The 27981-nt window shown below is 42.2% G+C and overlaps 1 protein-coding gene across 1 annotated transcript in view; it reads left to right on the top strand.

The window, feature by feature from the left end:
• BMX (BMX non-receptor tyrosine kinase) overlaps positions 1 to 27981 on the top strand; it is a 1099638-nt gene that overhangs the window by 660284 nt on the left and 411373 nt on the right. Inside the window, exon 9 of the mRNA XM_044072793.1 lies at positions 4725 to 4779. Coding sequence (XP_043928728.1) covers positions 4725 to 4779 — 55 coding nt within the window. The remainder of the gene's footprint in view (positions 1 to 4724; positions 4780 to 27981) is intronic.

Below are 27981 nucleotides of genomic sequence, written 5' to 3'. Positions count from 1 at the left end.
ATATAAAAAGGTGGGTCCTATACCTTTTGGAAGGATTTCCAACTACTAATCACTGCACCCTTTCATTTTAAATGTGCTTGTCATAACCTATTGATTATGTCTCTTCAGATGACCATACCCAGAATAAATGATCGTAAAATTTGTACATTTTCATCAAGATGAAAATCTTAACTATAGCCTGGAGTTTATATTTTGTCCAATTTAGCCCTGTCAGAGTCATCTGCTTACAGAGAAATAGAAACAGTATAAACTTCTCATACAGCACCACAAACATAAACAGATAAATTGTCATCTAGAACATGCTGCTATTTTGAGTTTCCCTTCATTCTCTTCAACATACATGAGTAATGGATGATTAGGAGGCTCCATCTTTGGCCTATTAAGACTTTTTCAGGCTTTACATTTGTGTGTGTGTGTGTGTGTGTGTGTGTGTGTGTGTGTGTGTGTGTGTGTGTGTGTGTGTGTGTGTGTTTATATATATTCATATATCTATACATAGATAGATATATGCATGTATAAATATATATATGTGATGAAAGGAGGTACTGCCAGCACAACTAGCTGGAATTTTGTAAATAATTATATGTCATTTGTGAATATCAATCTAATTTATATAAGATGCTTATATTACAAATGTATTAGAACTGTATGTCATGTGTATATCAAAGTGCTTTGTACAGATGTGTGTGATGAAAAGCTATTTGCAAAGTGCTTGTTTGAAATGCATCAACAGTGTTCCCTGCTGGAGAGAACAGAAATGTACATGCACTATTTATAACTATTTAAATGTATATGTTGTGACAGACGAAACTGGAAGGTTAACCTCAGTCCAGCAAACTTTAGAAAAGTGCCTGAAATTAAATCACTTTGTAGGCTAGGCCATAAAGATGTTTCAGTGAAGCCAGAAAAACAAATTCTGTACTAGTACTGTATTGTCTTTGAGGTGAACTAATTGCTATTTTGGAAGCATGAAGGAATGTAATTATTTTATGACTTCCAGCATCTGCCAAAGATCTGAGCAAAAGCTCTTGTCTGGGTATTTTTACAGGTAGATGCTAAATACTGCCAGCTTCCAGCAGTGGGGGTTTTGCCTGGCAACTAGATGTCAGATGGCAAGAAGTGATGTTATTATGCAAGCTATCCCAGCAGTAATATTTTAGATATTATTTTGAGAAGTCTCTTGGTAAGGCAGGGCATTCTGTATTCTGTCTTGGACCTGACAACAACAACAATAAGAACCATTCACCACATCTGCCTTGCTCTAAGTAATTGTTAGGGTATAGTAACTCTCTTAGATACAGTCAGGAATATAAGAAGCTTAGTTTAGATTTTGTTTTTCTTTATCTGTGTGAGCCTGTACTGCAATGTTATTTTAAATCTGTCCTGTGGTTTTGTACTTTGATGTCACTGTGAATATATATTTAGTATTGTCTTGTTCTTTTATTATTTATTATTAAATATATTTAAACATCTCACTGTGGCTGATCTGAGTAAAGATATTTAAGTTTTGGGAGTACTTGCATATTTATTTGGTGACACTGAGTGTGCCACTCCTAGTAGTCTTGCTCTTGGTCAAAGTACCATTTATATTAATATTGATATTACACAGTAAAATTGGTCACCCTTTGTTAAGGGCCTTAAAAGTAGCTGTGAAAGAGTGACTGGTGGCAGTGACAATTACCTTATAATCTGGGCAGAAGGTGTCATAGCTAGTAAAACTGTGCCAGCTTTCCCAGGTGTGTGTGTGTGTGTGTGTGTGTGTGTGTGTGTGTGTGTGTGTGTGTGTGTGTGTGTGTGTGTGTAAATCAAACCTCAAAGAGTATGTGTGTGTCAGCTACTTGGGCAGGGACATGAAGCAATGGTTGGACTGAGAGGGTGCTGGACATCTTCACTCACTCACTCACTCACTCACTCACTCACTCAGCTGAGATCTCAACTCTATAGCTATGCCAGTAGGGAGTTTTATTAGGGATCTGGAGGAAGAAAGAGAAACCAGACCTGGACTGACTGTGGTCTCTGTGTGCTCTTATTGAAATTGCACTTGATGCAGAGAGCTACATTTGGAAATACTGTGTGTGTATCTGTTATCCTCCCAATGAACATCCCCCATAGCTGCCAGTGGTGAGGATTAAGGATCCTTGATTACTGGTGCAGTGGTGGCTAATCACAATATAGTTCAACATTGTAACATTTTAATATTTTGACATTTCAAGATTTTGTATTCAGTATTATGACTTTCAGTATATCACGATTAGTAAGTTGTCTCATACCCATATATGTCAGGACATGCAAAAGCGAGTCCCAAAACATGGAGAATGAATGGCTGAATAACAGACTTACATATATTAAGTCTGAGATGGCCATTTCTCTGACTATTCCCTTTTCGCTGAGCTATGGCAATCTCAGAGATGGTATATGTAAGCTTGGGGGGTGTGAGAGGCTTGCCCCCACATGCAGGGGCGAAAGTGGGCTTTCAAAAAACAAGAAGTTTAAAGAAGAGGACTGACCTTTGTTCTTTCAGGTTCTCTGTCTTTTTTTTTTTTGGCTTGTAGACAGTTGGCATTTCAAGTTTCAGTAGAGAGATGGTTAAATCATCTGCCCACAGAAGTTGATAAAAAGAGCATGCTTTGTATTGACAACTTATTCATATACAGTCAAATATCCCAGAAGTTTTCCTTGCTGCTCCCTCATTCTTTTTATTAACTTTTTTCAAGAGAACTGTATATCTAGATCACATGCTGCTCCTGTTTTTGAAGGGGTTTCCCCTGTACCCCTGTACTTGTGCACACACTCTGATATATTGTTTCATACTTAAAAGGATGAATACCTCTCTACACTTATGTAGTATTCATTACTTATTTATTGTGTGCTGAAATACTTGTTATTGTCTTGTTCATATACAATGTCTTAACATTCATGTATCAATTGGACCCGTTCTCCCCGAGCCTCCACTGAAAATGGGCTCCTGACCCAGTGAGACTTTCACGGTAAACAAATGTTAAATAAATTAAATAAATAAATAAATAAAATAGTAATGAATTTAAAACTGAAAACGAAAAAAAAAACATGATTTTTTTGTCTAGTTCGTATACAGCACAACTCATAATGGCATTGATATGGATAATATCCAGAAATTACTTCTGTGATATTCATCTTATTCATCATTATTATATTATTCATCTCTTGCAAATCTACTAACTACCACCCAACATAGCTTCACCAAAGTCGAAAACTGGCTTGCCAACCATCTCCTGATCTTAAATCCAAACAAAACCAAGTTACTTCTCTTCTACCCAACCAATAGATCTCCGACTGAAAACTTCACTATAAAATCCAATAATGGGACCATCATCTCCCCAGACACCTATACAAAGCTATTAGGAGTAAACATTGACAATGAACTCAGATTTGATATACATATCAACCAAGCCATTAAGTCAGTCAACAAGAAACTTGGGACCCTATATAGAATTAAAGCCTTCCTTACCCCGAATGCCAGGGCAGCCACAGCCCGTTCACACCTTCTCTCTACCCTACTATATGCCTCTCCTGTCCTCACTCACCTTAACAAATCTGATCTGGCCAAGCTCTCATCCTGCTATAATCACATTGCCAGGTTCGTTACAGGCCTACCCTACAGAACACACCACTGTATTAACCTGAAAAAGCTTGGATGGATAGAATTCCCACACCTTCTTCACCAGTCCCAACTCATAGAGGCCTTCAAAATCCTTAAACAACCTGAGAATACCCCAGCACTAAAAACTTAATGACTCCCTACTCCAATCTAAGCTGCCTTTGCTCAGCAAACAGACTCCTTGTCCAAACAACTAAATCTCTCAACCTAGGTGGTGACGCTATTTGCCAACACCACTGGTAAAATATGGAACTTTCTCCCAAATAACATCACGCTTGCAACTTCTCTAAGTCAATTCAAAAATAGTCTAAAACTCCACTTCAAGTCACACTGGCTATGTCCTTGCTCAAACCCAGACTAGCTCTGTGCCATTAACTAAAACATAAGCAACTAGCTAAGATGATAAGTACTTTGTATACTGTGATAAAGAAATATGTATCCTGTCTAACTCTATGTCATTATACTGCCTACCGTCCTTGCTAATATGTTATTAATGTTACATTTGTAGTAATCTCAGAAATAGTAATGGCAGTCTTGTACTTGTATGTAAATAGCCTATGTTTTTGTTAAGTTCTTTCAGCTCATTTACTGTACCTAATTATCAATATAACTCTGTTGGAGCTTTTCTCCCTGGGCCTCCGCTGAAAAAGGACATGTATCCAGTTGGACCATCCTGGTTAACAAATGTAAAATAAAATAAAATAAATAAATAAATAAAATAATCTAGTAAACATCCTTTTTCCTGAGCAGGCTACATTCACTTTTTGAAAGGAAAAGACATTGTTCTCATGCAGATATTTTACTACTGTCATAAAAGACATAGACATAATCCCTAAATTCACATTTTTTCTATCCATTTGTCACTTCACACTTGGAAAATGCTAGTGCATTCTTTGCAATGCACTGCAGTAAAAGCCCAGTACAAAGTATTAATGAGGAAGCTTATCAGGTTAGATATGCCATGCAATGTTCTTCTTAACCACAAGATGGCAGACTTCTTAAAAAAAAAAACTGTCTTGCTATTTGGAAAATCATTGCACAGGTGCTGTTTGCACACTGAATAAGCTGTTTCTAATTTTTATTTCAGCTGGTATACAGAGAAGTTATCAAGGTCACAATCAGAACAACTACTCCGACAAAAGGTATGATATTCTTATTATTGGAGAGTTTCAACAGTTTTGAAAATTGCTGTCTTCAAAAACCCACATTTTCTTATTTGTATGAGTGTATGTCTGTGTTTGTGTGTGTGTCTGTTGTTTGCTGTGTGGTTGCTATGAATGCAATTTAAGCAATGTGGTTTTAAAGTGTAGTTATTTTTTTCATGACGGATCCCGATTTTCCACATATAGACGAAAAATGGTCATCACTATAAGTGGAGAAATCTTCAGCATAAAAAAATTGTAGCTCTATACCAACTCTGGCTTTTTTCCTCCATATCAGATTATGTAATATATTTATTGGCTACAACATAATTTTAAAGATAGTGCTGTGAAAACATGATAAACATTAGCCTTTTAACTGTCATTGCACATTTTTATTTAATTTGAAAAAAGAAGTTATGTACTCACCATAACGTTCCATCTGAGTAGTTCTACTTTATTTTTTTTCAACTTGTGGGATACCGGATCCGTATTGGATCTGAGCAGGCAATCTTACTAGCATTTGCTCTGAGCTCCAAGCTCCTTCCCCTTACCCATAATACACCTCCAATGCCTTCCAACCCCCAGCTCGAGTTTGCTGATTCTTATACTGATAACTCGATCTGAAAAAAAAACAAACTTGTGACCTATAACTGCAGCCCATAGGCTGTCCATATGACAAGGTCCGGGGGAAGGAGGGAGGGACGGATGAAGACAAATGAAGCAGAACTACTCAGATGGAATGTTATGGTGAGTACATAACTTCTTTATCTGAAGTAGTTTACTTCATTTGGTCTTCAACCTGTGGGACAGAGTCCCCAGCCACTAAACTCCTGGGTGGCCCTCATGGAAGGATATTCCGGAGCACTGCGGAACCAAAGGACGCTGTCCTTCTGGAAGTCAAATCCAATTTGTAATGAGAAATAAATGTATGAGATGAGGACCAAGTAGCTGCAGAATAATATCATCCAAAGAGACTCTAGACCAAAAGGCTGCAGACGTAGCCATGGACCTAGTGGAATGAGCTTTCACCTGACCCAGAGGAGACATGCCTCTGTTCTTATAGACCTGAAGGATGCATGAAGAACTCCACCTAGCAACAGTGACCTTGGAGATAGGTTTACCCAAAAAGGGTTTATAGAAGGATACAAACAATTGATCGGATGTACGGATATTTTTTGTCCTCTGCAAATAGAATCACAATTGTCTATGAACATCCAGCAGGTGGAGTTTGTATTTCATCTTGTTAGTAAAATTAGGAAAGAAAACTGGTAAATTGATGGTTTGATTGATATTAACTGGTGACACCACCTTGGGAAGAAAGGATGGATTTGTCCGAAGGGAAACCCTATCTTTGTTGAAAAGCATATAAGGAACTTTGATGGATAAAGCTTGCAGTTCTGAAACCCTTTTTGCAGAGGTAATAGCCACCAGAAAAGCAGTTTTCCAAGATAAGAATTTTAGATCTGTTGTTGCAGCAGGTTCAAAAGGCAGAGCAACCAAATCTTGAAGAACCATAGTAAGGTCCCATGGAGGAACAGGATCCTTGAACAGGTGGGGGGGGAGGCATAACAGAAAAGTCGCTTTGATAAAGGGTTTACACAACCTGGAGGAGGCTAGAGAGGCAGAATTCTCACCCACATGAAAATGAGAAATAGCAGCCAATTGAACCTTGACAGTAGAGGAACTAGCTCCTTGTTGAAAAATGTCAGCTAAAAAATCAAGAATGGCAGAAATAGGAGCCATGAAGGTGTCTAAACTCCTCTGAGAGGCCCAAAAGGAAAAATGTTTCCATTTACTGCGATAAACCTTCCTGGTAGAAGACTTATGAGCAGCCACCAAAATAGACCTAACTGATGAGGATAATCCAGGAGTCCTAGCAATCATGAGAACTGGAGCAGCCAAGCTGTGAGCTTCAGACTGTCCAGATTCAGATGAGCAACCTCGGAAGGGTGTGAAATCAGATCCTGAATGGGATCCAAGATCCAAGGCAGAGCCAGAATGTGAGACCAAAGGAAGGGAAACCATACCTGGTGAAGCCAAAATGGGGCAATAAGGATCACTTTGCTCCCCAGTCAACAAGCTTTCTGTAGAAACCACAGAATAAGAGGTACTGGAGGGTAAGCATACAGAAGACCGGGAGGCCAAGCATGGACTAGAGCATCTCTGGGGGACTCCCCCGGCAGGGAATTCAGAGTGAAAAACTCGCTGCACTTCGCATTAGAAGGAGATGCGAAGAGATCGCAGCAAGGCTGATCCCACTTGACGAAGATCTGTTCCACTACTGAAAGATCCAGAGACCACTCTCAAGGCATTAGAATAGTCTGACTTAACCTGTCCGCTAGAAAGTTGGACCATCCCAGAATGTGCGTTGCGATAAGAAAACTACTGGTGGAGATTGTCCATTCCCACACTCTCATGGCCTCATGACGAAGGGGGTAAGACCTGGTCCCTCCCTGTCTGTTGATATACCAGACCATTGACATGTTGTCTGACTGAATTGCAATGGTTCCCAGAGGAAGAAAGGCATGAAAGGCCTGCAACACTAAAAGGACCATCCTGATCTCTAGAACATTTATGTGCAAGCTGATTTCTACAGTGGACCGCAGGCCTTGGACTGTCTGCCCGAACAATGCCCCCCCACCCAAGTTGGGAGATGTCTGTGGTCACTGTGGCTTGGATAGGGGCTGGAACTAAGGGTTGCCCCTCCAAAATGTCCGGAGAATACATCCACCATATGAGGGACAACTGACAGACTCGACTAAGTTATATCGAATATGACTATGGAAGTTCCAACAGGGACCATTGTACAGCTAGTTCCATTATAGAATTCTCATATGTAACTGGCACACAGGAGAAGCATTATGATCACCGCCATTGAACCGAGAACCCTCAACACTGATTCCGCTGTTGGAAGAGGAGAATAGTAAATTAGAAAGACATGCATCCTCATGTTTTGTACTCTCTCCGAGGTCAGGAAGATTTTGCACTGTAATGTATCTATCCTTCCACCAATGTAGTCTATCACCTGGACAAGATCTAGGAGTGATTTGGATGTGTTGATTGTGATCCCTAAATTCAGGGCAAGGTTTAAGAAGTAATCCCTGGTCTGAGAGAGTAGACACCTGGTGGGAGTAGTGAAGAACCAATCATCTAGGCACGGATAGACCTGAATCCCTGAAGTCTCAGGTGAGCTGCTACCACTGCCATCACTTTGGTGAACACCCTGGGGGCTGTGGTGAGACCCAAGGGTAGGGCTCAAAATTGGTAGTGATTGACTCCTAGCCAGAAGTGGAGGAACCTCCTGGAGCTTCTGTTCCTTTTTATGTGATAGTAAGTATCCTGGAGGTCTAACGAGCACATCCAGTCACTCTCTTGCAGGTACGGCAAGATGGACTGTAGTGTGACCATCTGGAACTTGTTTTTGGCAACTGACAGGTTCTGGGTAGATAGGGCCAGAATGGGCCTTAAGTCCCCCATCTTCTTTGGCACCAAAAAGAACCTGGAGTAGAAGCCAGATCCAGACTTGTCTGGGGGGATGGTTTTGCTGGCTCGTTTTTTTAATAGCTTGGAAATTTCCTGTGCTGCTGCCTCCCTTTGCATGGGTGGTACATCTGGGAGGTGTTTGGGAGATTTAGGAGGACCCATAAAGGGGATAGAGTATCCTGTGGATATGATCTGAAGTACCCAGCAGTCTGATGTTATGAACTTCCATGCCACCAAGTGCAAAGCAATCGTCCCCCAACTGCCTCCAGAGTACAGCAGACGGGCCACCCCTCAGGGTTGCTGTCTGGGTCTGTCTGAGAAAGGTTATCAAGACCCAAAATTCCTCGGACCCCCCTCTCCTCTGGGCTGGCATCCATTCTGTCCCCCTCTGCCTCTGGGGTAAGAAGAGCCTTGAGTGTCCCGGAAATACTGCAACTTCTGGAACCACATCTTCTTTTGCCCTCTCTACTTCCGGAAAAAGGACCTTTGAGGGTTAGAGAAGCATATCCTGATGGCAGACAATGTCTTCCTAGCCTTCTCACTCTGGACTAACGTCTCTTTGATGGTCTTACCAAAAAGATTAGAGCCGTCATAAGAGGCATTGGCAAAGGATGCTTTGAAAGGTTCCGAGAATTGACATAGTCTGAGCCAGGTGTTGTGCCTCATGGACATGCTGGACCCAGCCGCCATAGCCGCTCCATCAGTAGCATGTGAAAGGAGTTGCATAGACATGTTGGAGACTGCTTTCAAAGTGGCCATCCTCGCATGGAACGAGTCCCTGTCCTCCTGCGACAAGGATATAGGGGGAGACTTCGCCAGCTCCTTTACCAGGTCACGTTGGAGTCTCGTGACATGGGCCAGGTAGTTCAGCGCCCTAATACAAAAGGTAGCTGAAGCATAAACCCGCTTCCCTAAGTGGTCCATCATCCATGACTCTCGGTCAGGAGGATGAACCGAGGAACTCTCCTGGGCTAGTTCCTTCTTTGTGGCTGCTGCTACCACCATAGCATCTACGGGGGAGCCCTTGTTCCATGCTGGCCTATCACAAGGTGGACTCAAAATCTTGTCAGGCCTTTTAGGAATTGGTTCTACAGTGTCCGGCTCCTTCCATGCCCACAAGGTGACCAGGTGCACCAAGAGATCTGCGGGAGGGGACACCCAGGATGTAGATGGGCCCATGCTAAAATCCTCCAGGAACACGGACTCATCAGAAGACGGTTTGGGGGCAGACCAACCTCCCCACTGGCAAAGGATTTCTATGATGTCTCCAAAGGGGACATCCTTGGGAGGTGACCTGGGGGAACCTTCCTCATCATCCAAGTCTGTATCCTCGGTGAGAGACTCGGGGGAGTCCAAGTGCCTCCTCTTGCACGTATGCTTCTGAGGCACATCTCTAGTGGGGCTCTCTGAGGGGAACTAGCAAGCCACTTGTTCCTCAGGGGGAACAGTCTAGGGCTCCTCGAGCATGGGCTGTCCCACTGGTAAAATGATGGGAATCATATAAAAAGCTGAGGGGGTCAGGGCAGAGTCTGAGGGGACAGTCAGGGGTATCGATTCAGTGGAGACAACCCTTTCTACCATGTCAAATGCCAAGGGAAACCAAACCTCTTGTGGAACAAATAAGTAGGTCGGTCTCCCCGGGTCCAACAAGAGAATCGGAGCCTGGCCTGAAGTGGACGGAACTCCGAGGGAGGGAACTTGGCCCAACAAAGGCAGAGCTGACAAAAAAGGTTCCACTCCCTCGGATCTGACACCCAAGCTCCGGCTCAGAGAGTGGCTCAGACCCAAGCTGGTTGGATCCAACATGCTCCAGGCAGCTGCCGGCATCAAGGAAGCAGATACCATCGGCACCGACCCCCTGACTAATGCCATCCTCAGATCTGAGTACTCTGAACCCGGTGGATGGATCAGAGAAGGAGAAATCGGTTGAAACAAAGAAAGTGAGCTCCTGCCTCCTGAAGGAGAGTGGGCTGGCAAGAACCCCATCTGGATCTGAGTATGAATGAACCTCCACATCATTTTATCTTTGTCGACTTCCGATAAAGACTGGGTGGACCTCGACAAAGCCATGGACTCCAACCTTGTGGGTCGGGGCACCGAAGCCCTAGATGTAGACCGTGTCTCCTCCAGCTCTGGGGGAAAACCTCGGAGATCAAAGCTGATGGGAGTCATGGATCCTAGGAGTCTTAACCAGTGAAGGGAGGTCCGTACACCTCTTGTGTTTCTCAGACCTTGGTTTTGGCTCTCTCTCCTTCTCTCTGCCCCTTTTCTGCTCCACTTCCACAGGCTTTAACACAGGAGGTTGAGTCCCAGCCTGGGAGGGAGGAGAAGTAAGGGCAAGAGAAGAAGGAGAGGTGGCCACAGTAACTGCTGTGACTGAAGCCGAAGATGAGGCAACTGCCTCAGAAGAGGAAGAAGGCCTTTCAGGGCCAACTTAGCCTTCCTGTCCTTAACTGCATGTGGGTTAAAACCCGTGCATATAGTGCAGTCTGTACTAAGGTGGGCCATGCCCAAGCACATTACACAAAGAGTGTGGCCATCCGCAGGGGACAACTTATGGCCACACTCAGTGCATCTTTTAAACATGGTGTTATCAGCCATAATATCAGTGGAAAAACAACAAGAAAAGTATTATTTTTCTCACTGAACACACCACTCACCACACTCACACACAAAACACACTGTGGGGGGGAGCAACACACTCACTACTAAAACTAAGCTAAACAACACTAAAGATTGAGCACTCTAAACACCAAGTGAGGGGAGGAGAAGGGGAACCTACACTATCACTAACCTAAACTTAGTAGAGAAGAGAAAGACATTCTAAAGACTTTAACCCCACTTAATACCCAGATCTCTGGAGGTCACAATGCTTCAGCTAGCTGTGGCAGATGAGATCTGGGGGTTGGAAGGTAGTGGAGGTGTGTTATGAGTAAGGGGAGGAGCTTGGAGCTCAGAGCAGATGCTAGTAAGATTGCCGGCTCAGATCCGATATGGATCCGGTATCCCTCAGGTTGAAGACAATTGAAGTAAACTACTTTAGATCTGACTATTTCTATTGCATAATTACCTAATGTACTTTTGCAATTAATAAGTAAATGCATCAGGAAAAGAGTTACTCTTTAATGTATTTTTTGATCTTGGCAGCTGTTGCTTGGCTGACATGCCCAGCAGTTGCAGTAATATACCATCTGCTAACACTTTAAAGAAGAACCGCACCCACAGACTTTAAAAACATATTTATTTCATCATGGTTTGGTGTTTCCTACATTTTAACACCACTCTGGGACTATTTACAGGTTTATAAATATTTTTATACATAATTTCTGAGTCTGACCACATTGGGTCTAGCATCGTGAATTGATCCTGACTGTTTGGTCTGTCTCTTGGTATCTCACAATGCAGTGATTGTCTGTAAAAATTTACATAAGCCAGACCTCTTTCTTCCTAAAGCTCCTGTCACTACACTGATTTTAAATGCATACACTGCTGTCTTTCAGTCAGTTTTAAGTAACATTTCATGTCATTCAATGACTATTTAAAACACAAACACTGCAAATGCCACAGAACAGACTTTCAAAGTGATTTTTACTGCTCCTTCTTTACAGAATGGCTAAATTTAAGTATTTTGTGAAGCCTGAATTGTACTACTTTGATTCATCTCCCACCCCTCTTCACACCTAGTTTCCCTAGCTGTCAAGGTGCTAAGCGTAATTTCAGTTGTTACCTGCTGTGATTGACAATTCACAGCAGGAGACTTGACTCATGTACTGTTTCCTTGTTCTCACCTTTACTTTCTCTATGGGTTGGGGAAGGACCAGGCAGCTGTGACATCACAGGATGGGTGTTTTTTTTAGGATGGTTGTGGTGATGTCAGTTTGGGGAGGGAATTGGCCAGAAAACTACCTGTATTCACTGGCCTTGATGACACCAATGAATTGGAGAATACAGCAAGCTTTTCCAGTGTGGGATAAACATTTTTTGAAAGTGAAATCACCCCAGGATAGTAAGATACTGTTCTAGTAGAGTGAAACAGATGATTTAAAATATGTTTAATACTGTATTGTTGTTTAGTCAGAGCAGGGAATGTAAATAGGGAGAAAAAGGATGGAGAAGTTGAGCATTTAATAACAGAATCCCATTGTTGTACTTTAAAGTGAACACATGATGCATTGCTCAAATTTTACATTTTAGTGAAAGGGAAAGAAAGAGCGTAAATATGAGTAAGTCATTAGTTAATAATATGCACTTCACGTCACTTCATCATCCTCATCATCAGCCCCCTTTTTCCCATTTTTCTACATGGGGTTGAGGTATCATGTTAACTGTCGTCAACTTTCTCGATTCAGTGCCACACTCCTGCCTTCTTCAGCACTCATGCCTGACTGTCGCAGATCTTCTTTCACACAATCCATCCACATCTTTGCTGGATGTCCTCATTTCTTCTTACCTTCTTCCTGTCTGTCCAAAATATTCCTCACCAGATTGTCTTTTGCTTTTCTATACATGTGCCCAAATCACTGTAATCTGTTCTCTTTGATCTTTTCTACAATTGGAGCTACTTTGGCTTCTGCTCTTATGTCCTCATTTCTTTGTCTGTCCCACAGTGTGCATCCTATCACCCATCAGAGGTACTCCATTTCCATCACCTCTAGCTTCTTCAACTGTTCTGCCTTTACTGCCCAGGTTTCTGTACCATACAGTCGTACTGGTCACACCACTGTCTTGTACACCTTACTTTTCAGCTTCTTTGGCATTCTCCTGTCATAGACTACACCTGATACTCTATGCCAGTTGCTGCAGCCCTCTGATTCTAGCTTTGACCTCTTCATTCAGACTACTCTTCTCCTCAAATACCCCTCCCAGATACTTGATGCTGTTTACCTGTTCCACTCTCTTCCCTTCTTTCTCTATTCTCAGCTTCTTCTGATTTCCCCAATTTGCTGCGATTACCAGTCTTATCTGTGTTTAGTTTCATCCCATGTGCTTTCAGATTTGCATTCCATTCTCCTGTCCTTTGCTGAAGTTCTAGCTCAGAGTCTGCCTGTACTGCCACATCATCGGCATACAGCAGCTTTGTTGATCCACCCCCTCCAATCTGTTTTCTAATGTAGTCCATCACCAGTATGAACAACAGTGGGCTCAGAGCTGAACCCTGATGTACACCTACACCCACTGGGAACCCCCTCTGTGAGGCCAAACATTATTTGTACTTGAGTCATTGGGTCCTTGTACATAGCCTGCACTAATTCTACCAATGTTTCTGGGACTTCAAACCACTGCAGTACTGCCCAGATCAGCTTTCTTGGGACCTTGTCATATGCTTTCTCCTAGTCTAGGAATGCCCAGTTGAATTCTCTCCTCATCTCTAGCTTCTTCTCAAGTATCTGTCTCAATGCAAACATCAGGTCAATTGTGCTGCATTCTGATTTGAATCCAAACTGCTCATCTCCCATCTTATATTCTGCTACTCTGCATATCCATTTATCAATCACCCTCTTCAGAACTTTCATGCAGTGTGATAGGAGTTTGATGGATCTGTACTGCCCACAGTTGTGGATGTCCCCTTTGTTCTTGTACACTGGCACGAGTATGCTTATTCTCCAGTCATCTGGGATATGCCTTTCTCTCCACACTGCTATTAGTACCCTCAGGAGCCATTTCTTCCCTATCTCACCCAGCATCTTTATCATATCTGTTGTGACCTCATCTGAGCCTGCTGCGTTCCCTGACCTATCTTCCTTAGTGCTGTTCTTAATTCTTCTAGAGTGTGCTCTTTTTCTTCTGTCATCATAGGTTGTTTCTGGGGCAGTACAGCTTCTGTGGAGTTTTCTTCATTCAGGAGCTGCTGGAAATACTCCTTCCATCTGGCTGTGATGTCCTCTGGGCTAGTGAGCAGGTTGTTTCTGGCATCCCTTTTGAAGGGTGTCTGACTATCTTCTTTATCTTTCTGCCTTTGCCTTGCAACCTGATATAGTTTTTTTGTGCCCCTTACTGAGTCACTTTCCAGAAGCTGGTACAGTGCTTCTGATGCTCTAGTCTTTGCTACTGCAACTTCTTTCTTAGCTTCTTTGTTAGCCAACCAGTAGTCTTTCCAAGCCTGGTCAGTCTTTTCTGTCTCCCACTTCTTCCTGAACTCTTTTTTTCTTTTGATGACTTCATGGACTTCTGCATTCCACTACCATCTTTCCTTATGTACATTATTTCCATACCTGGCTCGGCCACATATCTTTTCTGTAGTCCTAACACATGCTGTTTTAGGCGCTGACGTTCTTCTTCAACTCCACCTATTTCCTCCTCTTCTTGGGGTGCTAGAGCCCTGAGTAATTCCTTGACCAGTTGTACTTTCTCTCCAGTCAACTTCCAGGTCTTCAGCCTAGTCTCTGTTGACCTTAGAGCTTTCTCTGACCACTGCTTGCAGCTGATTGTGGCAACTAGTGGTTTATGCTGTGGGCCGACTGTTTCACTGGAGATGACTTTGCAATCATGGATTCTGCCCCAGTGCCTTATCCTTATTAGGAGGACGTCTACCTGAGTTTCATGCTGGCTAGTCTTGTATGTGATCTAGTGACTCTCTCTCTTTCTGAACCATGTGTTGGCTACTATCACGTCACTTGTTCAGATGTATATATGTTACATTTTGGGCTGTACTTCTTGACTCTGAATCAATATTTGTAAGAATCCCCAGTTATTTATTGCATTTTTAGTATGAGGAATACTTTTATTTATTTATTTTTTTCAAAATTATTATATTTCAAGTCATATTTCTTAGAACCTTTAAGTCACTAAAGTACTAATTTCCAGTACTCATTTTAGTAGCACTTGTACTGTTTCTTAATCAAAAGTATTCCACCTCCCCAAATACTCTTAGCTTCTGATAGAATCTTCTCAAGCATTTATCAATGAATATGTGTGGTCCACTGGGCTTTGAACAGTGACCTAGATAGCCTGTTAAGGCTTGACCTCCTGTGGTACAATAGCACCAGTGCATGCATCATGCTGTGATTTTTTTATATAATTTCTTAGCTTCTGAGCCTGCATACCATCAAACTTTCCTCAGTCAGAAATGACAATTTGTTTCTCTGTAATGGTATCCTCAGTGCAATGGCAAGAGCCATTCAGAGAGGTCATCATACAGGCAGCCATAATAGGCATTTATGTCCTCATCAGTATGCTGCCAGTGAAGGCATTTTTTTAAAGCCCCAACCCCTTCTACTGAGCAGGGCTCATGCAACAAGCATTACTGTGAGGCACTACTAACCTCTCCATGCACGTCTGCACTTCAGTGCAGCTGCTAAGGAAGACTAACGCATTCCCAGCTTGGTGAAGCAAGCAAACAGTGCAGTGGTGCAGCAGTAGCATTGTCGCCTTACAGCAAGAGGTTCTCTAGTTTGATTCTTGGCTGGTTGCCTTCTGTGTGGAGTCTGCATGTCCTCCTTCATTCATCTGGGTTTCCTCCGGGTGCTTGGGTTTCCTCCCACATTATAAAGACATGCCTCTGGACCATTTTTCCCCAGGCCTCTGCTGAAAATTGTCTCATTCCAAGTCAGACTTTCCCAGTTAACAAATGCTAAATAAATTAAATAAATAGATAAATGTCCCAGGGCTGCCATCAAGCATTTCCACTCATCCTGTAAGGGAATGCAGCATAGGAAAACCTTTTTGTCTCCCCTCCCCTCCAGTGGCAGGTATGCCCATCCTCAACATGCCAGGTCTGGCAAGTACCTGAGCTGCTAATTAATTGCATCTCACCCAGGTCACAGTCAAGATTTTATTCTGACATGGAGCAGATTATCATGGACCTCATTAACAAGGGCACTGGCAACCTCCAGACACTTGATACCACACAGTTTGGTTTTGTTATGGGGAAGTCATGCCTATTAAATTTGGTTGACTTTTTTGAGACAGTCACCAAAGCCATAGATGAGGGGAAGATGGTTCACACCAGATACCTTGACCTGGCCAAGGCCTTCAATACTATTCCCCACTCAGGTATAATAGACAAACTCTCTCAACTAGGCATCAATCCATATGTTACCAGATGGGTAGCAAACTGGCTCACTGACAGAACCCACCTAGTCAAAATCGGAGAAGCCATCTCAAGTAGTAGACCTGTAACAACTGGTGTACCCCAGGGATTGGTCTTGGAGTCTCTTCTGTTTGGGATATACTTCTCAGAGGTGTAGGCCAAATTTAGTGGGTTATGGCTGACCAAGTTTGCAGATGACTGCAAGCTGGGTGGTGTCATCAATTCCCCTAGTGATATGGACATCCTGCAAGAGGTCTCACCCAAACAAATGACTGGTGCAGAAACATGGCCTCAAACTGAATGCCAAAAAATGCATCATCATCCCTTTTGGGGAGAATGATGTCCCCACAAATTATCACATTGATAATAAGGCACTCAGCATGCAATCAGTCATAAGGGACTTGGGAACTTGGCAGCAAACTGACTTTTGACCACCATATTGCCTCCATTGTACGGAATACTTTCTATATGGCCCACCTCATTAGTAAGGGTATCTCATCCAGGGACAAAGAGGTCATAACATCCCTGTACTCTTCCCTTATAAGGCTCATTATTGAGTATAACGCCTCATTCGGCACATACCTTGGAAAGCACATGCAGCAGCTGGAGAGACCACAGAGGTCTCTCACCAGGAGAATCCATGGCCTCAAACATCTACCATACACAGATAGGCTAAAAGCCCTATCCCTCTACTCAGTTTCATACAGACTTCACAGAGGTGACCTGTGTCTGGCAAACAAAACAATCTCAGACCCCGCCCTGATGGGACTGCTGCATATCCACAAGTCAAGCTCCACTCATGTAACCCACACACGAGACCTCAACCTGGTCTGTGACATCAATAAGGCATGTTGGAGGGACATATTTGTGTCCCAGAGACTCTCACTTTTGTGGAATAGACTCCCTCTCCACATAAAGCAGAGCACCTCATTAATCCTTTTTAAGTGCAACCTGGATAACTGGATGAGGAACAGAAAATACACCCCTGGGATTCCACCTATGTCCCTACTGCACAGTGGTATAGGGTGCTGACTTGTTGGAACATGGGCTAAACTCTTGGCTAGGCTTGAAAGGGGCTTAGGGCCAATAACCTAGTAACCTCCTATGATCCTATGATCCTATAATAATAAAGCTGACTAGTCATCATGGATGTCCTTTGTCTTTTATTATTCAGTCTTCCTCTACTCAGAGGTGCACTCAGTTTTACAGAAAGTTTTATCATCACATTCTGAAACTAACAATGGTCAGTGCACTGATTTGTGTTTCTTCCTGGAGTGTAAAAACTAGTTGGTTAAGTCCCTCTAGAAATGGTTTGATCATTAATCCTTCAGATTCAGGTCTGACTACACATATGCCTTGAGTTATCACAGGGTAGGTGTCAGCAGTTATTAGTTTAGATGTATTGCCTTCCTAATCAGGCAGAACTTCAGATTTTTTTCCCAGTAATTAACTTTTTTGTCTTTCTTAACCAGGTTACTCAAGCTAAAATCTTACATTAATAGTATATCTTTGAGCCCCAGTCCTTGAAATAATTTAGCTCTTTTGTCCAGTTGCATATCCACAGTCTCTAGCCAATACTTTCTGACCTATCGGTAATTTTTACAATCTCATCTCATGTCATTGACATACTGCCATTGTATTTCATGCTGTTTTCTGTGTATATTTGCTTTTGCTAAGTCTCATATGGAATCCAGTTTTATCTCCAAGAATAGCATGGCTTGACTTGAGTCTGAATGGCAGTGTGACTTTTCATTTCCATCTGCAAGAGCTATATGTATGCAAAATTCAGGCTGACAATGAATCTACCAAAGATAAGGTGAATAATACAGTGTCTCTAGAACTGAATGATGACATGGCATGGAAGTAACAGAGGTAATAACTGCATGGTAACATTAATTTAATAGAAGGTTGGTTGGATGGCTCAAAATATAGGCCTACTTAAATCACCAATAGCCACCAGTAGCAGGTTGTACAGACACAGGATAAAATGAAAGTTTTAAAAGACAAACTCAGGGATGAGACAATAACTGTAGCCTTCAACATGGAAGCGACCTGAGAATGAGATAAGATGACTCTAAGAACCAATCTTATGATTCTGATGTAATCAGTGCATATCAGAAGAGGTCTGATATCTGAACAGGTAATTTTTAATGGAATTGATGGTCTTTCTTGGACTACCTAGCAAGCCAGATTTTGCTATGGATTATATTCAGAGAGTGAACAAAAAGAGAAAGAGTGGTATATACCCTATATGTGTTTTGTGCTGTCTATATTCCAAAAAACCTAAAGATGAAGGACTGCCACAGAAGGAGCAGTTATACTTTGCCAGACAATTCTGTGAATATTTATAAATGAGGCCTTGTATTTGAGCCACCTAAAGATGAAACAAAGACACGTGAAGCTTAAGATTCATTGGTATATCCAGTAAACCTATTAGTTGTAGTAATATCACATGGTAGAAGGCAGTTACTTGGCATGAATGAATGTGCTTGGAACTGAGCAAAACATCAGGGACTCCTGAATAGACATCTAACCCCAGGTAGTGGGAATGTGGACCCAGCTATATGACCATGATCAAGATGTAGATCAGCATGGCCACATTTACCATGTCACAGTAGTGAAGATAGCCACAAGTTCTTGCTCAATCATTGTGGAAGAGGTTAAGTACTAGACATTTTAGTAGGAAGATAGGGTTGGTATATGTATGAGAGAGAGTATGCAAAGGACTGCGTGTGTGTGTGTGTGTGTGTGTGTGTGTGTGTGTGTGTGTGTGTGTGTGTGTGTGTGTGTGTGTGTGTGATGTGTGCATGTTTCTGTCTGCCTGTGCATGTGGGGGTGTTGTGAGATGGTGAGCTAGGTGTGTACATGTGTGATGATTGTGAATGGGTGGGTAGGGGTCTGTGTGTGTATGTGTGTGTGTGTGTGTGTGTGTGTGTGTGTGTGTGTGTGTGTGTGTGTGTGTGTGTGTAGTAGTGCAGCTAAGGAGGGGCAAGAGGGGCAACTACCCTGGGGCAAAGTGTTTTATGGTGCAATCAGCCATCTATCATGCTGATCACTCTTTAGTGCAATAAAGACTTTTAAAAGGCAGTATTCCATTATTGGTAAAACCTGAGCAATGTAGTGCTCTATGTGTGGTCTAGCAGTTTGCTATAGCTTAAAAGTAAAACCTGTGAACTGTAATGCTCCATGTAGGCAGGATATAAACTGTAGCAGCTGTTTTCTACATTTGTAGGAAGCAGTTTGCTGTAATTTAAAATATTTTTTTTACTGAAATGTGAGGAAAGAAGGTGAGCTGCAGGACACAGAAATGGGACCTGAATGGCTGGGGGCAGGTGGGAGGTGTGTCGTGCAACTGTCCACCTGGTAGATGTGCCAGTACAAGGAATTAACTTTTTTTTGCTATTCACTTGAAGAGATGGCGGGCATGGATATGGTACTGCTGTACTGTCTGCAAGAAGCATCCTGCAAGTTTTGCAGAAGTCCTTTTTTTTTCTCTTCACTTGAAGAGCAGAGGGGGTAGGGGACTGGTCTATGGGACTGACACAGGGTACAGGCTGAGCCAGCTATGGTTGTGTGTGTGTGTGTGTGTGTGTGTGTGTGTGTGTGTGTGTGTGTGTGTGTGTGTGTGTGTGTGTGTGTGTGTGTATGCTTGTGTAGGAGTGTGGGTTGCGGTGGGTATCATACCCCCACACTCCCTTAGACTAATAAGGTGTGGGGAGCACTAGACACTAATGAATACTAATCCGCTGCAGTCGAGAGGTAAAATTGATTGCATGGACACAAGAAAAACATTTTAAAGCAACTGCAAGCTAGTCTCATTCTGAAAAGTATTTCTGACAATTGAGAGCTTAAGCCAACATTGTATGCAAGCTCATATTTGGCTTGAGTCTATTCTAGCTTGTAAAGCTCAACACCCTTCTTCCTGTCCATCTCATTTATTCCCTGTTCCAGTCTGTCATCTTGTTCCCTCAGTGAATGTGTTGGGGACGAGAGGTATAGATTAACCAACTCTTCCCTCTTCTACCTTAACTCCCAGGGCACTAAAACAGGTTTCACATTACAACCATCCCTGACTCATTCTGGTTTGAAGTTCTATGCCTTCTTTGACCTCACATTTCATGTTCTTACATCAGCTTCTGCTACTCAATCATCTCTATCTTCTATGCCATTTCTTCACTACTTATACCCAAGAATATCCATGTCTGCCTACTTCTTGTAAAAGGTCAATGTTTTGATGATACCAGGAATGTCTACCCTCCCCTCATGTATCACCACTTGGCTCTCCCATCTTGCTACCTAGATACCTTGCATTGAAACGTAGTGCTACTCTGATTCATCTCCACATGTTAATCGTTGTGTATATTTATTTCATGTTGAGTAGCTTATGTATTCAGTGTTTGGACAGTTAAAATCCCCATGAAGATTTTCATTGAATTTTACATCTTAGAATTTAGTCAGAAAATCCTCATGGTCTGTAGAGGATGTAGACAGTGCAATGAACATTTGTTTCATATTATTTTCAGTAATTGATATTAAATATTTCTAGTCATGAGTTGAATTATTGGTTTCTGACTTTTAGATGTTCCTTCTACAAAGCAGATTGTTCTAAGATGTTTTAGATGTTCTATTACAAAGATGGAGACACTACCAGATAATATAACATAAGATTCCTTTATTGTCATTGCACAAGTACAATGAAGTGTGTAGCTATCCTCCTAAGATGCATTCACATATAATGAACATGAATAAATAAGAGAATACAATACAATACACTAGCAAACAATACAATATAATGCAATGCAATGCAGTAAACAACTAAATTGTTGGTGTCATGCACATGAAAGGAGTAAAGCAAGGTGCACAGGAATGTAAACATATACCTTATAGTGCAAATGGCTATTATCTGTACTCAGTGTGAGTATTTAGCATTGTTCAGTTCACATATGGCATCGGGATAGAAACTTTTCTTAAGTCTGTTTGTCCAAGATGGAATGAACCTGAACCGTCTGCCAGAAGGCAGCAGCTCAAACAGATGGTGTTCGGGGTGAGAAAGGTCTTTCAAGATGTTGGTTGCCCTGCTGAGACAGCAAGAGCTGAAGAGTTCCTTCAAAGACGGCAGTAAGCAGACAGTAATTTTCTGGGCAGAGTTAATGATCTTTTGAAGGGCTTCCTGCCTGCCACCAAGCTTTTGGCGTACCATGGTGAAATGCAGTATGTCAGCACACTTTCAATAAAACAGCAGTAAAAAGATACCAGTAGTTTTTTCTGCATGCTGTTTTTCCTGAGTATCCTCTGCTGTGCCTTCTTGACTGCCTCCATGGTGTTTATAGACCAAGCTAGATCTTCTGCCACATGCACACCTACAAACTTGAAGGCAGGAACCCTTTCCACACGGTCTCCATTGACGTATATTAGGTTTTGATCTGCGTTGTACCTCCAGAAATCTATTGTGAGTTCTTTTGTTTTGGCAGAGTTCAGGGCAAGGTTGTTCTCAGTACACCATGCAGCCAGTCTTTGAACTTCATCTCTGTATGCTGTCTCATCTCCTCCTGAAATAAGTCCAACCACTGTAGTATCATCTGCAAACTTAATGATGGCATTAGTAGAATGAGAGGAGGACACAATCATGGATGTAAAGAGTATACAGAAAGGGCTCAGCAAACAGCCTTGTGGGACAGCAGTGTTTAGCCTGAGAGTGGAGGAGAGGTATGGGCCTAGTCTAACCATCTGAGGATGATTAGTCAGAAAGTCTTTAATCCAATGGCAGGTAGGTTCTGAAAGTCCTATGCCAGCAAGTTAGTGACCAGTCTATTTGGGATAGCTATGATAAAAGCTGAACTAAAGTCTACAAAGAGCATCCTCACATAGCTCAAGATGACAAATTGCAGTGTGTAAGGAAGTGGAGACGGCATCTTCTGTAGACTTATTTGCTCTGTAGCCATACTGTTGCATATCTGAGATAACTGGGAGACTGTCTTTAATGTGTCACAGAACCAGTTGTTCAAAACACTTCATGATGACTGCAGTAAGTGCCACTAGATGGTAGTCCTTGAGACTACTGATGACAGCTTTCTTTGGCAGTGAAATGAACGTAGTTGACTTCAGACAACATACAGAGTATATCTCGCAAGGCATGCAGTGATATGAAAGTGCATGATGCCACCAATTAGTGGTGCATAAATGAATGGCATGCCAGGCTGGTGTTTGGGATGTGAAAGCCTGATTGCATGCCACTGTTATAAATCATATCTCACCTCATTATTGCTCTGTAGTTCCATTAGAGTCCACAACATGGCTTAATATGTTTACATCCCTGCAGGAGTCAATGACCTGTACAACATGCATAATACACTTTGTGGTCACTCATGTGTATACACATTCAGCTACAAGTCTTACTGCACATGCTTTGTCCAGAAATCATTGTGTTAAAATAGTTAACCTTAACTGTCTCATCAATATAACTGCCACAAAATGAGTATCAAAACTGTACAATAAATACAGCTGCAGGCATTTCAATTCTCATCACACCACAGAAATTTTCTGCATATGAAAGGAAAAGAAGTGGAGATTGCAGATTATAGTTCAGGGATGATGCACAAAGATACACTGCTGTGGTAAGTTTACAAGGAACAGTGATATGTATGAAGAATGTATGGGTACCGTTATTAATATTTTATTGATGTAGGTTCACCGCCCTTCATCTGACTGCTAAGAGGGTGCATGGGCTGTAAGAGGTTTTAGGATTGAGCATTGTAGTCTATTTATACCCTGCTGTACAATTTACAGATTGATATACTTGTGAAGGACATGTGGGCTATATAGAGGTGAAGACCTGATGTCATAAAGGTGTCTGCTTTTGTGGGTTCCAAAACCAGTTACCTGGACTGAAGTGTACTGCATGTGAAACCTACTCTTTTTCAGGGTGGGGGGGGTTTGTTTTAATGACACTGACCTGTTCCATTTGAACTGGGGTCTACCTGAAGTGTTGCATGTGACGTACTCCAGAATGTCTTGCATTGTGACTCATTAGCCGGATGTGTTGAATGTCTAGATAGCCAAGGGTGGACACAATACTGAACACTCACTGTGTTGTAACAATACTAATTGTTTTTTTGATTCTTTGCTTTCTTTATGGGGTCAGCAACATGTAGACAGGCATTGTGCCTGTGTCTCTGGGTGTGTCAGGTTTTGCACAGTTTGTGCTCACTATGGTTACTGGGGTGGGGAACTATACTATGGTTATGGTAGACATCAATGGCCAGTCACCTACTACATACTATATATGTTCACTTTTACAGATTAAAATAACTCCCATAGAGCAAAAAGAATGGAGAAGTTCTACCAGGGAGAGATGACATTCTGCTGCAAGCCATCCATAAACACATCTGGAAAATCTTCCTAAATGAGAAGACTGACCAGTACTTCCACAACCATATATGTAGGGACCATGTTGCAAATTTAAATGGTGTTGATGGCCGTAATAGAATGACACAAAACTGTGCCACTGGGCCACTGACAAGATGTGCCATGTCCACTATAACTCAACCTTCCATGCACTGAGGAGGATGTTCATAGGTGAGGGATTATTTATATAGACAACAATTAGGACCAGGAAGAATGCACACTCATACCCAGTGAAGCACTTGTCATTGGGCTGGAACTACACCCACCACACTGGGTGTTTGTGGATAATGTCCCAGGTGGGTATGCTCTTACATATGTATCATGTAGTATGACATACCATACCATAGCCATTTCCTCTGATATGTTCATTATAGTCATATCATCCCTACAAGCACTTCAGGGTTTCAGACACAGACAGTCTGCCCAAGGTCCATGAGCTTTGAATTCTTTGCATGCTACAATGGTGTACAGCTGTTGTAGCACTGGGACTGCCACTAGCTAACATTTTGTCACTAGAGTATTTATGTCTCCTTTCACATTGATTTGGTCTATGTGTCCTCCAAAATGGATGCCGGCATGCCTGATGCTGGGAAAACATCTGAGCCTGACAACAATGGCAGGCAAAATTGGGCAAAGTCAGCGACCATAGTGCCACTTTCAGGTATGGATAGCTTGGCAGGTACATTACTCTTCCCTTCCACTGACACAGCTCCATTGCTTGGGAAACCCATCCCTCAGTACAAAGTGACAACTGAAGGACTGGAATTAGCTGACAAAGAACTCAGGGTTCATTGTCCTCTACCTCCTAGGGAGCAACTGGCATTGGCAGTTATGATCCCTATGGGGACAACAGGGATTCATGATTATTCATTAAAGGTCTTTTCTGTGAATGACAAACCAGCAAAGAAAAATTGCTGTAAGCCACTTTCTGACCCCCTCAACTTATATATACCAACTCAATAATCACACAACAGTGGAGAAAGGATAACAACGTACCTTTGTGGAAAATGACTTTCAGCAATAAAGCTATTCTGCTGCTGTCATTCAGAGAAACAGTACCCAACAAAAATATGCATTCCTAACAACAGTAGGGCCAGTGGGCCAGTGGATGACACCATCTTGGTTACAAACCCACTTCTGAGCTGTGCATTTCCATAGCCATTATAGAGAGGATGCACAGGGTAGTCACACAAGCAAGTCTGATGCCACTGCTGCAGAGCTCATTGGTGTTGTGCATGGACTGCTGAATAACATTAGAGAGGGATTCACCTGAATAGGTAGTATTTATGAAACATGCCAGGGAGATCTATATCCTCCAGGGACCTATTTGCTACTGCATGCCAAGGATGATACCACTCTCATAGCTGTCCCTTTTCTTCCACCAGTGGGAAAACTTCCTGCAGAATAGCTAGGGCCTGGTCAATATCCCAAAGTGCCACACCCTCAACATCTGCTACCAGTGTCAAGTGCATTGTGGTCTGCCATGGATGATGCATACAAAGTGTACATGATGAACAGCCAGTGGCATGGGTCAGTGTTCATGCTCACAAAGCATACCATCATCTGTGCCAGCTGTTGATTGTGTCAGTGACATTATTCAAAGGGGACACCCCAATGGACAGGGACATGCATGATCAGTGCACATACATAGTGTTGGCCTCCCATAGACCCTTCACAGTGATAAAGTATGGCAACATCTACAAGGGATGTATGCACACAAATGGATCCTGATCAACCCTCCATTTTTGAATAACTATCCCTGACTGGAGACATCACATCCTGGCCACATAGTTTTCCCAGCTCACCGAGTTCACAATGTGATGACATAGATGCAAGTCCTCCCCACAGTGCCCATTCCCAGCCTCTGTCACTGTGCCACTCCCAACCTCTGCGTGTGATGACAGCTGTGCCCTACCCTCAGTTTTCTGTTACCTGGGTAGCTTGCATCTGAAACCAAGTATGCCTATTCCAAGCATTGTGCACCATTCTTTATTTTTATTATTACATGCATCACTGTTAATGTTTTTCACATGCGATTTGACCCATACTTGTCAACCAGATACTGACTCATAGCCAGTCATCACTTGCAGCCAGGTCCTCCTAATACTCTTAGCCAGTCCCCTTCTGTAATGCTGGCTCTGGCAAAACCTTGCTGTAGCTCTCTGCATACCAATATTAAGTAAGACAGCATCTTTAGAAGGTTTCCAGACCATACTGCATTTTACCAGAGGAGGCATCTAAGCAGCAGAAGTGGGCCTTCATCAGTATGAAAAAAAAGTATTCAACAATGGTGACAGTCTGCAATAGTGTGATGTGGTATGCATTCCCCACCATGGTCTTTTCCATACTGGTGTCATGATGTGATTCAGGCAAATAAACTGGTGCGCTAGGTGAAAAGGCTTGATTGAGCCTGGCCCCCCTCCCAACCCTGCTACCCAACCTATCCTGGCCTACTCACACTACTCAAATTATAGTTTTTCTTCCTTTTTCTCACAGTTTGTCTTACTCTTCAGTTTTTTTCATTCAGTTATTCATTCATTCTTTCATTAATTCATTCTGCAGTTATTTGTTCATTGATTCTACATGTTCTATCTAGGCAAGACTGCACTCTGACACTGTGGACGAAACAACTGCTTTGAGTGGAGAGTCTGTGGTTCGCAAGATCTCTAGAAGCCATGAGGTTTTTAGATATCTTGAGATGCAACAGCCTTTTCATTTAATTATCGCCAAAACAAAAATATGATTATAGAAAGAAATTCAGTCTTGCTCTTCATCTCAGCTACTTTCTGCATCCTTTCAGCACAATCTAACTGACCAAGACTACCCTGTAATAAGTAAATTAAGTTAGGGGACTGGCAGCTGCAAGACATCCAGAAACATGAGGTTATATTTGCTCCAAGGTGCATTTTAGAACTTTTTTTCCCAACTTTTTGATCCAGTCATAGCTGGAATAAAAATAATGAGTTTGGAAAAGAAATAAAATCCTAATTTTTTTGTATTTCAAGAAAGAAATAAGTAGTGTCCAACTTTTGATGCTCAAAGCTGTTCAAACCCCACTTCTCAATAAACTTGAGAAGGCAGATGCTTTCCCACACTGAAAGGTAGTCACTTTCTGTGCATCCCCCTCTGGTGCCTGGTGTTAAACTGGGATTAAAATGAAGGCATAAATGCCCACAGTCATATTTCAAGCTGCTGCTGTCATATTTATATACATCATGCCTCTTCATCCCCTACCCCCAAAACACAGTCACCTTGTGTGTACCCCTCTGATGTCAGACTGGGACATAACTGAAACATAACTGAAAAGACAAACAAAACATCACGTTTGCTGTCAGACGTATATAAACAACATACTTTCTTACTCTTCCCTAAAAAGATAACTACCTGTATATGCACCAGATGCTTGACTGGCTGAAATATAAAAAAATAATGATTACAATAGTCTTTCCATTTTTTTTCTTCTAGAGATAGTGCAGTACTCCTCTAAAGCATGGACCCTTCTGAAGTTTGTGAGGTAGGTTAAAAAAAATGGCCACAGTGTCCCCAGCCCAACACTAGATATAGTGATATAGTGACACCTGATGTTTGACAGAAATGTTAAAGAAATAATGACATCTATGAACAGGGTTAGTTAGATGGAGTTAATGGCAGTGGTGATTATTAAGACCTTGCCAGAATCCACTTATACTGTCTTGGTGCATGAGAGCCATCAGCCTCACTAGTTCTGAAGGTCTTGATATTTTGAAATATATTTATCCCTTAGTTTTTGAAGGATGGGTGTTAAATAAAGAAAGTGACAAGAGGGTCAGTTACTTTCATCAAGGCAACCCCACCAAGCAGTTATAGCTACTTCTAAGTGCAATTTAGACGTAAGATCATGATGAAAGAAGATGACCAGCATCAGGCAGATAACCACTTTATGTGTATATCAGGTGTCCTGGTAAGTAGTCCATCTCACTTCTTACAAATGGTCACTAATCCTGCTAAGCCAGAAAGTGACGGTTTAGACTGAGCAAAATCGATACGAGGATCAGTTAATTTCATCCAGCCAACAACAACCACAACCCCCCACCATGATGTCGGATGGCTATGTAATATTATTTCACTTCCCTGCATACCGTTCAACTATCCAGATTTCCACAGAATATCCAGATATTGCCCCATATTTTTCATCTGTTTCTCATAAAATTTTCTGTTTTTTTTGGCAAATCACCAAGGATTGAAGTCACCACATAATGGCATACATTTGAGTTTCAAACTTCATATTCTTCAGAAAATGCATGCTG

The sequence above is a fragment of the Protopterus annectens genome, chromosome 5.part1 (assembly GCF_019279795.1).
Source record: "Protopterus annectens isolate FY-2018-M chromosome 5.part1, PAN1.0, whole genome shotgun sequence".
Classification (NCBI taxonomy): domain Eukaryota; kingdom Metazoa; phylum Chordata; order Ceratodontiformes; family Protopteridae; genus Protopterus; species Protopterus annectens.
Note: the sequence above shows the minus strand (reverse complement) of the source record. Positions and strands in the feature narration are given on the sequence as shown.